The sequence below is a fragment of the Mus musculus genome, chromosome 1 (assembly GCF_000001635.26).
Source record: "Mus musculus strain C57BL/6J chromosome 1, GRCm38.p6 C57BL/6J".
Lineage (NCBI taxonomy): Eukaryota > Metazoa > Chordata > Mammalia > Rodentia > Muridae > Mus > Mus musculus.
The window spans coordinates 191,306,540-191,324,975 of record NC_000067.6 but is presented as its reverse complement, the minus strand read 5'-3'; the positions used below and the strand labels follow the sequence as shown (position 1 = coordinate 191,324,975).

Sequence of the window (18,436 nt, the reverse complement as noted above, 5' to 3'; positions counted from 1 at the left end):
TTGGTGGGATGCTGGAAACAGGGAGACAGGAGTGATGATGTGTTAGCCAGGAGTTTTCTCCAAGCAGACAGGAGTGGCGGTAGGGTGTCTCTGTGGGGGCAGGGTTGGGGAAGGAGAGCAGGCGTGGTTTCCCTACCTTGTGCAGGGGGTGAGCAGGGGTTCCAGCCTAATATTGGTCATGGCATCCAATTGCCTCATCTGGTAAAAGCTCTTGCTTATATGTCAGAATGAGCATCGGAAGGAAGACTTAAGAACTTAGCAGATCTCTGGTAAAAGTTTAACATTTTTATCAAAGTGTGCCAGGGAGAAGTGGGCTCCTCTCTTTGTGTCTTACCACCACTCTTCCCTGCCCTGCCACCTGGTCCTCTGCTCTTCCATCTATTAAATGGGCCAGAATGTAGACAAATGCGCACTTGATGGTTGCCAAAACTTTGGGAAGCAGCTATAGACAGTCAGTATGTGTAGCGCTTAATACCATGTAGGTACCTAACGAATTCTGGGTAAGTTCATTAATGGAATACCAGTTTACATCTCATTTAATGAATGTTATTGTACCAGCTGGTTTTATGTCAACTGGACACAACTTTGGAGGAGTGAAAGTCAATTAAAAAACTGACTCCACTGTATTGGCCGGTGGGCAAGCCTGTGGTGCATTTTCTTGGTTGGTGATAGATGTGGGAGGGCCCGGCTCACTTGGGCAGTGCCACCCTGCCTGGGCTGATGGTCCTGGGTGCAATAAGAAAGCAGGCTGAGCAAGCCATGAGGAGTAAGCCAGTAAGCAGCACTCCTCCATGGCCTCTACATCAGCTCCTGCCCGGACTTCCCTGGGTGATAGATTTTTAAACTGTAAGGTGAATTTAAACTCTTTCTTTCCCAAGTTACCTTTGATCATAGCATTTTATCAGAGTTATTCAAACCCTAAAGACATTTACCAAACAAAAATACCAGCAACAGCCGGGCGGTGGTGGCGCACGCCTTTAATCCTAGCACTTGGGAGGCAGAGGCAGGCAGATTTCTGAGTTCGAGGTCTACAGAGTGAGTTCCAGGACAGCCAGGGCTATACAGAGAAATCCTGTCACTAAAAACCAAAACCAAACCAAACCAAAAAAATACCAGGAACTAATTAAATTTCCCACTGTGTTGATAAAAGGGTAGCTGATAGAATGTGCCATACAGGATTTAATAGCCGAGAAGAACCAGATAGATCTGAGGCCATACTCACTACCATACACTGTGCCGCATCCACACCGGATCCAGAAATGAGCAAGACACCCAGCTCCCTCATTCCTGTGGCTCTGTGGAACGAGTGTGGAGAGAACATAAAATAGGGGTTTCAGCCCTTGAGGTCCCCAAGGACTCTTCTCCCAGGGTCATGCTTCAGAAGTGTGTGACTTCTGTTTTTCAGGCCAGGTGGCTGTTTCCTCATGTCCCTTCTTGTTTGTCTTATGCATTGCTAGTATGTGTGTGTGTGTGTGTGTGTGATGGTGTGTGGTGTGTATGTGGAGATCAGAGGACAACTTTTAAAATTAAATTTATTTATTCACTTTACAAACCAATATCAGCCCTTCCTCTACTCCCAGTACCCCCTCAAGTAAGTCCTCCCCCCATTTACCTTAGAAAGGGAAGCCCCCCTCTGGATGTCAACCCTCCCCCCACACCCATCTTAATTCCCCATACCCTCATACCCACACACCCACAGCCCCACACAAGAGGATTTCAGGACTAGGCACACATCCTCTCCCACTAAGGCCAGACAAGGCTGTCCATTTAGGGGTGCAGGATATACAGGCAGACAGGTAGGCAACAGTCTCAGGGACAGCCCCTGCTCCAGTTGTTGGAGAACCTGCATGAAGACCAAGCTGCTAATCTGCTATAGGTGCAGGGGCCTAGGCCAACTTTTGTTTGTGCTTGCTCTTTGGTTGGTGATTCAGTCTCTGGGAGCCCCACAAGCGTCCAGGTTAGCTGACTCTGTTGGCCTCCTTGTGGAGTCCCTCTTCTCTTGGGGTCCCTCAATCTTTTTCCCAACTCTTCTGTAAGACAACTTTTTGTAGTCTGTTCCAGGGGTTGAACTCAGGTGAACAAGGCAAGCCCTGGACCACTGAGCCATCTCTCCTCCCCTGTGCTTCTTACTCTCTTACTCTCTGCTGCATCCTCTCTTCATCTCTGGGCCCCAGCCCCTTCCCCCAGGACACTTTCTGTCTGGGCTCTCAGGACCCCTAACTCCTACCTGCTCTCTCCTCTTCCAGTCTTGTGCCCTGGTTCCTCCTCCTAGTCCAACAAAACAATTTTTTTTTTTTTGAGACAGGGTTTCTCTGTATAGCCCTAGCTGTCCTGGAACTCACTCTGTAGACCAGGCTGGCCTTGAACTCAGAAATCCGCCTGCCTCTGCCTCCCAAATGCTGGGATTAAAGGCATGCGCCACCACCGCCCGGCCAACAAAACCATTTTCAAAGCTAGCTTCCCTGTCTATCTTCTTTCTACTTGTTCCCTAGGAGCAGGAAAGCAAGTATCTCGTCTCATGGCTTCAACTACTGTCTCTATCCTAGAGAGTCATGTAATGAGTTTATGTCCCCTCAAACTATGTGGATCTACCTAAAAATGTGACTTTGTTGGAAATAGAGTCATTGAGGATTTAATTGGGTGTAAGTGGGATGGGGTAGTCCAGTGTGGTCTGTGTCTTTATAAAAAGACAGAAGTTGTCTTCTGTCTCTGTGAGAGAATGCCATGAACAAGGCAATTTATAAAAAGAAGCCTTTAGTTTGGCTCTCAGTTTTAGATGTTAGAGTACATGATGGTGGAGGGAGGCTTGCATCTTGATCTGCAACCAAGAGGCAGAGAGAAAGCTTTGAGGGTTCATGAACCTTCAGAAACCCCAAAGCTCACCCTCAGGGACATACCCCCAACAAGGTCACACACTTTAATCTTTTCCAAACAGCTCTACCAACTGGGAACAAAGCATCAAATATATGACCCAGTGAGGGACATTTTCATTAAAAACACAATAAACATGGATATGATGTCAAGGCAGGAGGACACCATGCAATGACCTTCCCCTACACTCCAGGACATCCTGGAGTGGCCCATCGGCAAAGGCAAAGTGGCTCCCCAGTTACTCACATGATGACTGCCGGTCTCCCCTTCATCCCTGGGCTCTGTGTGCCCCAGGCCAGCAAGATCTCCACATAGAATCACAAACTTAATTAAAACATGAATTTTTTTTGTAACTAGGTTGCATATTTCTCAAAAATGAACTTTGTAGATGACAACATCGAGTCACAGTGCCAAGAGATCAGACACATCTATAAGTTTTCCGGTTTGTGCTCCTTCAGTTCAGCAGCCCAAGGAAACTAACCCCACTCCCAAATATGTGGGAGCACATCACTGCCAGCTCTCTGAGGACCTGGCTTGTGTCTTAGTGGGGGTTCCCACTGTTGTGAAGAGATGCCGTGACCACAACAACTCTTATAAAAAAAAAGAATTTAATTGGGGCTGGCTTACAGTTCAGAGGTTTAGTCCATTGTCATCATGACAGGAAGCATGGCAGCCTCCAGGCAGACATGGTGCTGGAGAGGCAGCTGAGAATTCTATACCTGGATTCATCAGCAGCAGGAAGAGAGTGAGCCACTAGGTGTAACTTTAATTTTTTTTCAGACCTAATCTTAAACGATTTAACCTCCCTTTCAACCTACCACCTACCAGGGGTAGTGGAAAAGAAAGGATACAGGGGAACTGGACTTGTTTAGAAAGGTTTTTTTGGAGCAAATCCCATCTGTGTTGTCAGTTCACAGGTCAGCAGCATCAGCTAGATCCACTCTCAAACACTTCACAGATACACCAGCAGTCTAGTTCGATAGAGTGTGGATAGCAAACACCAATCAGCAGCTGTGGCACTACCTAGTAGAGACAGCCAGGCCTCAGACTCAGCACAAGTCAACAGGAGGGACCAGGAGGAGAAGTTCTTGGCTGTGCCTTTGTCAGCAAAGTGAAGATCAGTGAGGGCTTGAGAACAAACATTACACAGGCAGCTCTATAAGCAAGCCAAGCTCAGCCTCAGTCCCTGGTGTCTGTCGCACCCTCTTTATCCTCTCTCCACACATCACTTGTCCTCCACGGGTCTCGCCTCAGCACATGCATCTGTCTCAGCTGACATCACTGTCACTCAGCCCAAGTCCACGAAAACAAGAAGCCACAGCACACCACCAGAAGTTTTTTGATGTGTTTCTCTCTGTGGAGTCCCAACAAATGGAGCTCAACTACACAATGTAAGGTCAACCAAAATATGTTTGTCCTTAGTAAAGAATCCTTTATCATGTGTCCTTTTGTTTGTTTTAACAGAACATCCTTTCTCCTATGTGTGCTTTAGGGAAACATTCCTTCATGATCATCTTAGCCTTTCAGACCTCTGTCCACTTCAGAAAACACTCCTTCACGTGTTTGCCCCAACAAAACTCCATCCAACACAACTGACTTTCCAAAGAACCCTTAAGTTTCTACTTCAACTAGGCCTGGCTTGAAATTCCGAAACCTCGAAACCTGCCCCCAGGAACTTCCAATAAAGCCATACATACTCCAGCAAGGCCGCATCTCCTAATAATCCCACCCCTAAGGGCCTATGGGAAACACTTTTATTCAAACCACAAATTGTATGCCCAGTTGTCTGTGCCATTTCTGCACTCAAAGTCTACCTAGGAACATCAGAGGAAGAGCTAGTGAAATCGATAACCTGGCACCCTGATACCCTATCAGGTTCTATCTCTGCTCTGCTCTGGGCCTGTTGTCTTAGTAAGGTCATTTAACCTTCCTGTGCCCAGTAGCCTTATGGGTAATATGAAACTATCGCTACCTGTTTGTGGTGGTTGACTTTGATTGTCAACTTGATTGAATGAAGAACCCAAGAGTGTTGGTCAGCACGCCTTTATGTGTGTCTGTGGGGCCTTTCCAGACAGGAGAATACCTGTCCCAGATGTGGATAGCACATTGCACAGGTGGGGGTCCAGGGATGAAGAGAAATGGTGAAAGAAAAAGTAAGTAACTCTGGTGGTTTCCTCTCTGCCTCCTGATTGCTGAGGTGTGGACACACGGCCTATCCCCATCCCAGGGTGTTTCCCACCCTGGGGGACGGAATCTCCAAAACTGTGAGTCAAAATAAACCTTTATTTCCTTAAATTACTTCTTGTAAATCATTGGTTGTGAATAATGTATTTGTTACTAATACTAATTAGTTATCAATTAGCATGTTCATTGCTAATTAGCAATTAGTTACTAATTAGTATATTGAGTGCTAATACACTGTTCACAGAGCCCAGGGAATAAAAATGAGCCATCAGAAAGTCTTTAGAGCAGAGTTTCCTTTGAATTCCATCAAGGGGAAGTGCTGCCTGAGATTGGCAGGCTCAAGGGAAGGGAGAGCAGGGGATCCGCTGTGAGCATCCATTCCCTGCCTTAGACCACAGCAGCCATCAAACTCCAGCTTCCCTCCCAAGATTCTAGCCTCTTATTTCATAGCTCCAGACATGTGAGCCACACCTCCTCCTCCCTGTGGCTGGTCTTCTCTGCCACAGGTCTCAGCCTCAGCCTCTGTCACCTGTGTGGCCAGCAGTCTGCTTTCCTGTTGGATACAGCTAAGAAATAAATACTAGGAAACATTATTGGAAAATAATTTCTACATTCTTTTTAAATTTTACTTATATGTATGGCTGTTTTGCTTGTATACCACATTTGTACCTGGTGCCTGCAGAGGCCAGAAAGGGTGTCAGGGCCCCTGGGACTGGAGTTACAAATGCTTGTGAACTGCCGTGTAAGTGTAGAATCCAGGACCTCTGGGAGAACAGGCAGCGCATTTCATGTGGTCAGGAGAAATTGCAGGAAGAATCTTTTGGCTTCCTGACACACAGGCCTGCAGAGCGAGAAGAGGCTGGAGCAGCCAGAGTGCTCAAGGCCAGAGATATTGTCAAGATGTGTTAGGCCTCAAGAAGGCTGTGATATTTCACCCTGGGAGTTAGAAGGGCCTCTTCAACCTTGAGATTCTGCGACTCGGTATAAAGCAGATAATGTGTTGTGAGTTTGGCACAGCCTTCAAAGCCATAATCATGTTCGTTGCAACACAATTCTATAAAAGAGCCAGGCTAGGAAGATCCCTGCAAGGTCAGCCTTGGGACATAGCCAGCCTGAAAAACAGAACGAAATCCTGGAAGGAAAGGAAGGGAGGGGAAGGACAGGGGATAGGAAAGGAAGGGAAGGGAAGGGAAGGGAAGGGAAGGGAAGGGAAGGGAAGGGAAGGGAAGGGAAGGGAAGGGGGGGGGGAAGGGAAGGGGATAGGAGAGGAAGGGAATGGAAGGGAAGGGAAAGGGATAGGAGAGGAAGGGAAGGGAAGGAAAGGAAAGGAAAGGAAAGGAAAGGAAAGGAAAAAAGAAAAGAAAGGAACGAGGGAAAGACAGATGGGGAAGAGGAAGGAAGAGAGTGAGGGAAGGAAGGAATGAAAGATGGGGGAAGGAGAGGGAGGAGAGGAAGGGAGTAAGGGAAAGGGATGGAGAGAAGAAAGAAGGAAGGGAGGGAGGGAGGAAGGGAGGAAGGAAGGAAGGAAGGAAGGAAGGACGGAAGGAAGGAAGGAAGGAAGGAAGGAAGGAAGGAAGGAAGGAAGGAAGGGGGGGCAAGTTACTCGGGCCTGGTGCCACTAGTGTATAATCCCAATTCTCTGGAGACTGAGGCAGAAGGATAGCCACCAGTTCAAGAACATTACAGGCTATGTAGTAGGACTTAGCGTCAGAGAGAAAGGAGGAGAGGACAAATTGATAAGGCTGGGTCCTGTCTTACAGGGCCCCTCCCTAGGAGCCGACTGTGCTCCGCCCCGCCCCGCCGTCCTCCCGCCTGCTCCTCGCTGTCTATGGCGCGCCCCGCGCCCTGGTGGCGGCTGCGGCTGCTGGCGGCGCTCGTCCTGGCGCTGGCTCTGGTCCCAGTGCCCTCAGCCTGGGCTGGGCAGACGCCGCGCCCCGCAGAGCGCGGGCCCCCGGTGCGGCTCTTCACCGAGGAGGAGCTGGCCCGCTACGGCGGCGAGGAGGTAGGCGGCGCGGCCTGGGCCGGCGGCTGTCCCGAGCTGACTGGTGGCGGGGACCCACGCGAGGCCGGGTGGAGGCAGGGCGTCGCCCTGACGCCCCACCCCGCGCTTCCTCCGCCCCGCCTTGTCGCTGTGGGTCTGAGTACAGACCTCAGACCCTTCTAGATTTTAGTGTGAGGGTGAGCTGGGGTCACACGGCCTACAGTTTGTGCAAAGTGACCGGCCTGAGAGTGCGCACTGAGCTAGGGGGGTCTGGGGCCGGCAGGATGATCCAAGCCTTTCCTTTCCTGCCCCGGTGTCCCGGGCCTACTGAAGCTCACCCTTCAGACCCCATTTAGTGTCTGGGCTGGTGGGGATGAACGCAAAGGAGGAAATAACACTACCCGATATGGGTAGCTGCTTTAGATGGGGAGGAAGCCTGAATCCAGTTAGGAAGAACCGGTCTCTTGGCATTGTAGTGATTCCAGGAATTAATCCCCTACCTTTACAGATAGGGAAACTGAGGCACGTGCTCAGTGGTACAGGAGGGAAGGACCCGTGTTGCTTCGCTGAATCTATGTGCCCTGAGCTCCCTAGCTTCGGTGTTAGCGAACCTTACATAGACCAAATATGCAAGGGTCTCTCCCAAAACAGATCTTTAGGGATGAAAGCTGAGGCCAGTGGTTCTCAGCCTGTGGGTCCTAAGACTGTCAGAAAACACAGATGCTTACATTAGGATTCATAACAGTAGCAAAATTACAATGATGAAGTAGCAATGGAAATCATTTTATGGTTGTGGGGGTCACCACCGCATGTGAAACTGTTTAGAGTTGCAGCGTTAGGAAGGTTGAGGACCGCTGCTTTTTTTTTTTTTCTGGCCGCGCTTGCTCCCGTCTATTTATTTATTATATACAAGTACAATGTAGCTGTCCTCAGACACTCCAGAAGAGGGCATCAGATCTCATTGCAGATGGTCGTGAGCCACCATGTGGTTGCTGGGATTTGAACTCATGACCTCTGGAAGAGCAGTCAGTGCTCTAAACTGCTGAGCTATCTCTGCAGCCCAAGAACTGCTGCTTTTGACCCACAGGTCCATAAGAACACAGGGATAGGAACATGGCGGGAATGTGAACGGGTGTTACCGGACAGCGGAGGGAACTCCCGGTATAGGCGCATGGGGAGAACAGTTAGCAAAGCTGGCCTGTTGTTCTGCCTAGCAAGGCAATCCACGCCTTACTGATGCGGGCGGGCGGGCTTCTCACTGCCTACACTGGGTGTGCAGTATGGTTTATGTGGAGCACTCTGCATCGGGGCACCCAGACTGGCTGGGGAAGAACCCAGGGTTTCTAGTGGGTAGAGGACCAGATCTTGGTCATTTGTTGTTGGCGAAAGAGATGGTGAGTGTTGTCATCATAAAAAGATAAAGTGGTATTAATATATGTTCTATGGGGGTGTGGTGAGGTGTGGGGGGAGGGGGTGCCTCAGTGGGCCCATGCTGATGCCGAGGCATCTCTTCATCTCTTCCCCCTGAGGGAAACACAACGGTATAGTGTAGAATAGAGTTTATTTAGGGCATGGAGAGGGAGTTAAGAGGGTAGGAGAGAGAGAGAGAGAGAGAGAGAGAGAGAGAGAGAGAGAGAGGAGGAGGAGGAGGAGGAGGAGAGAAGAGAAGAGAAGAGAAGAGAAGAGAAGATAAGAGAAGAGAAGAGAAAGAGAAGAGAAGAGAAGAGAAGAGAAGAGAAGGCCGGCCATGACCACATGGAGAGAGGGGGTTAGAGAATGAAGAGGGGGGAACAGGGGGACAAGGGTAAGAGAACCAGAGATCGAGGAGGGGGCAAGCAGCCCCTTTTATAGTGGGCCAGGTCTACCTGGCTGTTGCTAGGTAACTGTGGGGAGGAACATACTTGACTGCTGCCAGGAACAGTGAGGGTGGAATCCAGACAGAATACGAACATTCCCCCATTTTGGTTTAGTGTTGTGGCGCAAGCCTTTAATCCCAGCACTCAGGAGGCAGAGGCAGGCGGATTTCTGAGTTCGAGGCCAGCCTGGTCTACAAAGTGGGTTCCAGGACAGCCAGGGCTATACAGAGAAACCCTGTCTCAAAAAAAAAAAAAAAAAAAAAAAAAACAAAAAACCAACCAATCAACCAACCAAACAAACAAACTTAGAAAGAGGTGATGGTGAAGCAGAAATAGGGTGGATGTGATATCTGGCTGGTTCATGCTGACATTGGGGCGGCGTGTCTCTGGGGAACCTAGAGGGATGGGTATGGGGGATGTTTGTCTAGTCTTAAGAGAGCGGTCTGCTTCCTTGCTGTCCAGGGCCTGTGGAGCCATCTGAGGATAGGTCGGAAGGAACAGGTCCAGTAGAGTCTGTGTCTGTGAGGAGATTGGAGCATCTGAAGGTTGCTCCTCTGGAGTGGTCCTGGGTATAGTAAGCGCCTGGACTTGACAAGATGTTGAAACACATTATTATAGGTAGAGAAAAGATTAAGTATGTTTGGGAGAAAGAACAGTTTTTTAAGATGTCCAATTGAAACCCAGAGGAATCCCACCCGCTGGAACAGCCGATGTACGGATCTGGACGGAGCCTATGTGATCCATGAAAGGTAGATCTGAGTGGGTTTCCTGTAGCTTACAAGTTTATAAAAGAGATAGCAACATGAGTTAACCACACGAGCAGTCTTTAAGACGAGCCTTTTGTGGAGCAGAAGGAGCATGATTCAAAAGTTGGATCATATACTGGAATGTTTTATTAGAGTTAAGCAAATTTATAGGAGCTCAGATAATATCAGGACAGTGGCATAGCAAGAAGAGGAAATATGAAGTATTTAATGGAAACAGAGTTTAGTTTTTTTCTAGCTGTCAATGTAGTCAGAAGTCTGAGAAAGAATAAACAATAGTCTATCGGTTATATATCAGTTGTGTATTATTTAAAAAAATGAGAGAGTCCACTAGCCAACAGTTCTCTGTGGTCTCCATGGCAACTTGGGCAGAGTCAGTCTGGCTCTCCGGTGCAGAAGTCACAGGGCTTTTTCTCTGTGGAGTGGATGTGTGTGACATGAGGATTGGCTTACCTTGGTTTTAGCCATGTCATGTGACTCAGAGTATCCAGTCTTGTCCACTGCGTATTTCAGTGATTGTCACATCACAATCCAGTAGCTGTGTCCACATCTTCTGAGACTTTGTGGGAGAAACCGTTAGAAGCTTTTGGGGATTCTGTCCGTCATAAACTTAATAGTTGACAAACTTCTGACAGAATTGAGCACTATTGATTGGTTATAACTGACTAGAATTTATTAGCAGTTGTCAAGACAGGATAGGAAAGAGAATCTTAGGTAACTTTGACAGGTTGTGTAGGTAGAGAGAAGTATATTTTTGTATTAGCAAAGAAATATTTGGCTAGGGCTAGAATAAGAAAGCTGGCAGCAGTGGCATAAGACTGTGGTGACAGAAAACGAGTGAGTGCAGCCCTCTGCCGAGTTGTTTGCTTTCATCTATGTATGGGCAGGGTCTTGACACCCCCTCCCCCCAAGCACAGAACCCAAGGAAACACACACACACACAGACTCCAGAATGAGGACAGAGAAAAGACCCTAATTTTTCTATTTCATATTGTGGATGGAGACTTAACTCTGGAGAGCCATAGGCTTGAGGTGGGAAGAATCAGGCAAGGAGATGATTGAAACAGAGGAGTGCTATGGGCAGAGTTAGCAGAGCAGAGCATGTTGGAAATGGGTCTGGTCTGACTGCAGTCACAGGACATCACCTCTGCCCCCGCCCAGTTAGCATCATGGTTTCTGTGATGCAATACTTGGCCATGCTAAAGCTTATAATGGTATCCCGGGTTGGATTCTTGCTGTGCTGTGTGTTTGGCCCAAGTTACTAAGCACCACGGGGACCATATTTTCAACTGTATGGTGTTGACATCAGAGAGAGGGGGATACTATTACAGCAGTTTGCAGATGGCGGGGCTGTCTGACTAGGCAGGCTGTACCTGGAAGGAGGCTGGAATTCTTCAGGAGAAGGGCTTTCCTTCTTTCCTCCTCTTCCTCCTCCTCCTCTTCCTCCTCCTCCTCCTCTTCCTCCTCTTCCTCCTCTTCCTCTTTCTCCTTTCCTCCTCTTCCTCCTCCTCTTCCTCTTCCTCCTCCTCCTCCTCTTCCTCCTCCTCCTTTCCTCCTCTTCCTCCTCCTCCTCTTTCTTCTTCCTTCTTCTTCTTCTTCTTCTTCTTCTTCTTCTTCTTCTTCTTCTTCTTCTTCTTCTTCTTCTTCTTCTTCTTCCTCTCTCTCTCTCTCTCTCTCTCTCTCTCTCTCTCTCTCTCTCCTTTCTTCACAGGAGTGGTGTTCAGACAGGGTCTCCCTATGTAGTTCTGGCTGTCCTGGACTCACTATGTACACCAGGGTGCTTGAAGAATTCACAGAGATCTTAAAGCAAGCACCACCATGCCCTACTAGGTGGAGTTTCTTTTTCCTGGGGGAACCTCTTGGCCTTTCAATGGATTGGGGGCGGGCCATTGAAAGACTGTGACATAGTCCTTCAGGTAGAGTCACCTGACTGCAGATCTCAGCCTTGTCTGTCACACCTGGCTGAGTACTTCACTCCTGGATGGATATGTAAAACTCCCCCTCCCACGGCTACAGGGAGTACCTCGTCTACACAGGCATCTTGTGAAGACGAGATGGAGACACACAAAGTGCTTGGCACAGCGACCCTGAACCAGCCTCTGCGCCTGCTGACCTTATTATAAAAAGTTGAGAGTGTGCTGAGGAAAAGCTCACATTCAGGCACTTCCATTTTCTTTCACGTTCTATTATTTTCTCCCATCCCTTTTAGTCTGTTGATAAATCCCTGTTCCATGACCCTGAAATAGGTCGTGGGTGCTACCGGCAGTAAGAAGACCATGCCCTCAGAGCAGTTTTCTCTGAAAACAAACCAAAACCAAAACAACAACAACAACCCTAAAACCAAACCAAAACACCCACGCAGCTTTCCTCTTTTCCGAAGAGGTGCACAGAGGGCAGGTCTGGCTCCGCTCTGGGCCCAGAGACTGGTGAGGGACAGGAGCTCTGACCAATGTCTAAGTCCTCCTGCCGGCTGTGCCCACGCTCCACCTACTTCCTCTCTGCCCAGTTCTTCCGTGGCCCTGCATTAGAGCCGCTGGAGCACTTGTGGTCGTCCTCTGCTTAGCCAGAGGTAGGCAGGCCACGGCGTGTCCCAGGTGAAGGACAGTGAAGGTCCCTTCCTGTCGTACGAGCCCTGAGGTTGAGGAAGTTTGCCCCCCCCACCCCACTCATTCGCCCCTACAGTCCCAGAAGTTCTCTCTGGGCTAAGAGTGCCCTCTAGTGGTCAAGGGCGAGAAGGCGACCGGAGCCTTGTGTTCCAAAGCTCCAAGTTTGGTCCTGCCTTCTCTGATTCAGTCTATGCCCAATTCAACCTCCTTGGGCCCAAATAGCCTTACTCTGCAGGGTGTGGTGAGGCAAGCTTGGAATCCAAACCCTCAAGAGACATTCAGGAGAACTGAGTTCAAAGCCAGCCTAGGTTACAGAGCAAGACGGTGTCTCAACGCGCACACATTCACACTTGCACGCACGCAGGCACAGACCTGTGCACATAGGCACAACAAATAGCCTCACCCACAAGGGGAGTATTTCATCATCTAGGGTCCTTCCAGCTTAACTTCAAAGTCCCTGTGTACAATTTTGGAATTACATTTTTGTTGTTTCCTTTCTTGAGACAAGGTCTCATGGTTTGACCCTGTGTCATAGGCTTTCTGTTGCTGTGATACAATGCAGTAACCGTGACCAAAAGCAACTTGGGAAGCATACAGTTTATTTCCTCTTACACTTCTAGGTGACACAAGTCTTTTTTGATTATCTGATTCTTCACTACTCCCCCCCCACCCCCGAGAAAGGGTTTCTCTGTGTAGCCCTGGCTGTCCTCTGTAGACCAGACTGGCCTTGAACTCAGAAATCTGCCTGCCTCTTCCTCTCAAGTGCTGGGATTAAAGGCGTGCGCCACCACTGCCTGGTAACTTTACAACTTTTAGAACTTAGATCAGGCTCTTCTGTCTTGTGTTCTTCTCTCTGAGGTGCCAGCTGCCAAAACGATGTTCAATCCCTTTGTAGCTACTGACCAAAGTCTGAACTGGAAAAGGCATTCCAATGTCCCTTCCCAGGTGGTGGTGGTGGTGGGGGAGGCCATGTCTTCCCCTCTTTCTGGAGAGCAGACAGGAGTATATGTTCCATTAATACCCTTTGAAAGGGTGGCAAAGGGCATGTGAGGACACCACAAAGGTCCAGGTTCACAAGAAGAAAGGTCACCACAGTCCATGGGGTTGTGGTGTAAGCTGCCCTCTGCACCAGTGACTTCCTCAGTGCCTCAGGCCTCTCCCCTGCTCCTCACACCTCCCCCCCTGCTTTCCAGGAGGATCAGCCCATCTACTTGGCAGTGAAGGGAGTGGTGTTCGATGTCACCTCTGGGAAGGGTAAGTGGCTCATCACTTCTGGGGAACTCGGGCAGAGCAGGTGCTTGGAGGGATGAGGCAGGGGTTCTGTCAGGCAAGGCCTTTCCTTCCCTCTGCAAGGCCGGTTGGAGCTGAGCCTTGTCAGGGTTTCACCAAAACAGGTCCATGGACTTAGTGCTCCATTGATGCCTCATTTCTACTTGAAGGGCAGTGTGTTCAAACCCCATGAGCACTCTGTTAGAAGCCAGAAGAGTGTCCCTTGGCTAAGAGTTGCTGTTGTAGAAGTGGCAGAACCTTTCAGTACCATGCAGTAGCTTCCCTGACTGTATCTACTCTACTACCAGGAGGTGGGTTTTCACTACTCCTCTAAGTCCACATGGTAGAAGACTTGAGTTCCTGAGATGTTTAAGACCGGAGGCTCTTCTTGTCTATGCTTGTGTATACATACACACACACACACACACACACACACACACACACACACACACACACAGAGACCACACAAAAGCACACACCTTATATACAGGTAGACAGACAGACACACACAGACAAACACACCACATAGGCACACTTTCAAACAAACTATACACACACACACAAACACAGAGACAAACTCATCACACAGACATACACACATTCTAAAGACAGACACACAGGCACACATATAAACACACTCTTTCTCTCCATATATATATATGTATATATATATATGTATATATACACACATATACATATATATACATATATATAATATATATACACACAGAGAGAGACACACTACAGACATACACCCTACAGACAGACAGACAGATAAATAGACAAACACACACACACACACACACACACACACACACACACAGTATTTAACCCAGGGCTTTATGTACCAATGAGCCACATCCCTAGCCTCTCTCCCCCTTTAAGAATACTTATTTTGAGGCAGGCATAGGCTGGTCTTGAATTTGCAGTTCTACACCAGCTTCCTTTCTAGCTCTGACTACAGGCCTGCATCATTAAGCATAACTTACATTTTAATTTTTTTAAAAAAAGGTTTGTTTATTTATTTACTTTATATCTATGAATACACTGTAGCTGTCTTCAGACACACCAGAAGAGGGAATCGGATCCCATTACAGATGGTTGTGAGCCACCATGTGGTTGCTGAGAATTGAATTCAGGACCTTTGGAAAAGCAGTCAGTGCTCTTAACCACTGAGCCATCTCTCCAGCCCCCTACATTTTAGTTTTTAAAGAGACTTCATTGAGTGTTTTCTGCAGTCTCTCAGCTGACAGGTGTGTTCTGGGTAGGTGCAACACCATAAGTTTGCCTGGGCCTCCCATCTGCCCTGTGAAGTTCATCTTCAGAACTATAGCCTTTCCAAGAACTGGGGAGTCTGGAGAACCCCCCAACCCCTGGCTTCCATCCATGCATACCCACACTCTTCCTTCCGCCCTGCTGCAGAGTTTTATGGACGAGGAGCCCCCTACAATGCCTTGGCCGGGAAGGACTCCAGCAGAGGTGTGGCCAAGATGTCACTGGATCCAGCAGACCTCACTCACGACACTGTAAGCCGGATAAGCCTTTGTCAAAACGTTCCGTTCCCATTCTGTGGGGTTTATTCTTGGTTCTCAAGACAGAGTGTCACTATGTAGCCCTGTCTAGGCTGGAAATTTCTAGGTAGACCAGGATGGCCTCAAACTCACAGGACTGCCAAGGGCTGAGATTAAAGGTGTGTACCACTGAGCCCAGTTGTTTTTAGTTTTGTTTGTTTTGTTTAAGTCTCTGGATTAATCAGACTTCTTTTATTACTCTGGATTTGAATGTAGACATCCCCAACCCCCGACACACACACACACACACACACACACACACACACTAGGCAAATGCCTTACCACTGAACAAGCTCCTTGGCCCACAAAACTTCTTAATAAGCCTATTAATTAGCGTATGTGGCTTGGTAGCCAACTGCTCTCTGGGTCACCCTATTTAGGAGCCTCTGTTGGCTTTTCACTGCCTACAGACTTAAGTCCAAACTCTGTGGACTCGTCAGCTGGGCATCTGTGTGCGCTGCACACATCTCTGAGTCCTGCTCTTGGTAGTTGCCGAAGCTTAGTGGATGGACTTGGAGAATCAAGGCCCCTCCCTGTGCTCATGCTTCTGTGCAGAAGACCACAGCATGTTAAAAGTGGGCCTGGTTATAGCACGCCTGTAGTCCCAGCACTCGGGAGGCAGAGGCAGGCGGATCTCTGAGTTCTGAGGCCAGCCTGGTCTCCAGAGTGAGTTCCAGGACAGCCAGGGCTACACAGAGAAACCCTGTGTACTGGCTAGTTTTGTGTCAACTTGACACAGCTGGAGTTATCACAGAGAAAGGAGCTTCAGTTGAGGAAATGCCTCCATGAGATCCAACTGTAAGGCATTTTCTCAATTAGTGATCAAGGGGGAAAGGCCCCTTGTGGGTGGGACCATCTCTGGGCTGATAGTCTTGGGTTCTATAAGAGAGCAGGCTGAGCAAGCCAGGGGAAGCCAGCCAGTAAGGAACATCCCTCCATGGCCTCTGCATCAGCTCCTGCTTCCTGACCTGCTTGAGTTCCAGTCCTGACTTCCTTGGTGATGAACAGCAATGTGGAAAGTGTAAGCTGAATAAACCCTTTCCTCCCCAACTGCTTCTTGGTCATGATGTTTGTGCAGGAATAGAAACCCTGACTAAGACACCCTGTCTCAAACAAACAAACAAAAATTTATATAGTAATATCCACAACATAGTATAGTAATTTTTATATAGTAAATGCTACAATTGCCTGGCATTCACCTGAATTGTGCTTATCAAATCAATATAAAAAATTGTGAGAAGTCAAATTCTCTTTTTTTAGATTTATTTATTTATTATGTATACAGTGTTCTATCTGCATGTGTGCCTGCAATTCAGAAGAGGGCACCGGATCTCATTACAGATGGTTGTGAGTCACCATGTGGGTGCTGGGAATTGAACTCATACCTCTGAAAGAACAGCCAGTGCTCTTAACCTCTGAGCCATCTCTGCAGCCCAGTGAGTCAACTTCTTAAGCCACAGCATTATAGAAAGAAATTAGTGGGAAGGGTTTAGTCTGCCTTCCATACCGTAACAAAATATCTAACACAAATAACCTTTTTAAAAATGAATTTTTATTTCGTTGTATGTGTGTCTATGTGCACCACTGGCATGCACGTACCTGTAGAGGCCAGAAGAGGGCACCAGATCCCCTGAAACTGGAGTCAAAGGCAGTTTGGAGCTAGCTGCCTGATGGGCGTGCTGGGAAGAAAACCTGGGTCCTCTCCAAGAGCAGAAAGTGCTCGTAACCACCAAGCTGTCTCTCTAGACGTCTAAGTAACATCTAAAGAGAAAGGGTTTACTCTGGAAGCTTCAATCCAGGACTGACTGATCTCAGAGCTCGAGCATGTGGCAGAGAAAGCCCATGCTCCTTATGACCAGGAAGCAAAGGAGAGAGTGAAGTGTCTTGTGTCCCACAGTTCCTCTGGAGGGCACACTCTCAATGTAAGGATCTCATACTAGGCCACGCCCCTTAAAAGCACCATCACCTCCCAGTAACTTCACCCTGGAGACCAAACCATTGACACATGGACCTTTCACCAAGGGGCATCCTCAGTCCAGGTTACAGCAGATGCTGTACTTAAATGTTTAATAACGACAGAGAGGTGGGCAGGCTGCAGTGCTGCCCACCCAGGACTGGGTGTTCTGTGGAAGATACTTCCTGTGTCAGCTGACCAGCAAAACTGATGAGGCCATTGCTCCCCTGCTCACACACCCTGCTCACACACCCAGCACTCTCTCTGTACAGACACTTTGTACCCACACTCTGCTCTCACAGAACACACGCAGACTCTGTTCACACACCCTGCACACACAGAGACTCTGCTCACCGCCCCCCACAAACACTCTGCTCACACCCCCCACACATGCATCCTGCACTAACATCCTGTAAACACTCCTCACTTACCCTCTGTGTACATACCCTGCATACCTAGAGCTGTTTCTTTAAAAGTTTGAAAGTTCATTCTTTGATTTAAGATGGAGGGTTTTTCCCCCATATTTTTCTGGCGAGAATGGACGCCATGAACACAAAGGCAGTTTCCCAGGGTGAGTCTCCACGTGTGCTGACCGCTGCCATTTCCCCAAATGCAAGAAACTTGGTCCCAGAATCTGTGATGGCGGGCTGTGCACCTGCTCTCTCCTAAAAAAGGCTTTGCTTTGTTTTCTTTCGTTTTCTTTTAGCATGGTTTTTTCTTTTGCACTTGGAGTTTGGGGCTGATAAGGCAGGGCCAGAGAGAGGACAGTGCCAGTCACAACTTGTCAAATTCAGCTTGCTCATCTCTCTCTCCCATCTCTTCTCCCCAAGACTGGTCTCACGGCCAAGGAGCTGGAGGCCCTCGATGACGTCTTCAGCAAGGTGTACAAAGCCAAGTACCCCATTGTTGGCTACACAGCCCGAAGGATCCTCAACGAGGATGGCAGCCCCAACCTGGACTTCAAGCCTGAAGACCAGCCCCATTTTGACATAAAGGACGAATTCTGATGTCTAGCTGAGAAGCAGCCGGTTCTAGGGAGAAGTGAGGGGACAGGAGTTAAGTGTCCCTCGGAACAAGCGGAGGAAGCCTCCGAGTGCCCTGCAGCTGAATAAAGCGAATGTTTAACTGGGAGACTCTGTGTATGGTTCTTGGTCAGGGGCCGTGCCTGCCTGGTGTCCCTGCCCGCCAGCAGGTGTGTGTGTGGGTGCTCAGCTGTGACTAAAGGCCAACGTCACAGTGCGCTGTGAAGAACCCCCGATTCTACATTCGCTTGTGTTCCCCACACTCCCTACCACAACCACATCTCCTTTGTAGTAAGGATACATTAAGCAAACAACCCCATTGCTGCAGAAGCATTCTCCTGTCTCTGCACTTCCTATG

The 18,436-nt window shown here is 48.6% G+C and overlaps 1 protein-coding gene across 1 annotated transcript; it reads left to right on the top strand.

The window, feature by feature from the left end:
- Positions 1–6,844: 6,844 nt before the first annotated feature.
- Nenf (neuron derived neurotrophic factor) lies at positions 6,845–18,189 on the top strand. Its single transcript, NM_025424.3, has 4 exons — positions 6,845–7,057; positions 13,456–13,516; positions 14,954–15,057; positions 17,887–18,189. Exons 1-4 carry the CDS (start codon positions 6,884–6,886, stop codon positions 18,061–18,063), a joined length of 516 nt encoding a protein of 171 aa, NP_079700.1. The 5' UTR covers positions 6,845–6,883; the 3' UTR covers positions 18,064–18,189.
- The last annotated feature ends 247 nt before the right edge of the window (positions 18,190–18,436 follow it).

Excerpts from the sequence above, each read along its gene's own strand:
- Nenf (NM_025424.3), top strand. The coding sequence starts at position 6,884 with ATGGCGCGCCCCGCGCCCTGGTGGCGGCTGCGGCTGCTGGCGGCGCTC. Across the intron at positions 7,058-13,455 it reads CCCGCTACGGCGGCGAGGAG|GAGGATCAGCCCATCTACTT; the intron begins GTAGGCGGCGCG and ends CCTGCTTTCCAG. Across the intron at positions 13,517-14,953 it reads CGATGTCACCTCTGGGAAGG|AGTTTTATGGACGAGGAGCC; the intron begins GTAAGTGGCTCA and ends GCCCTGCTGCAG.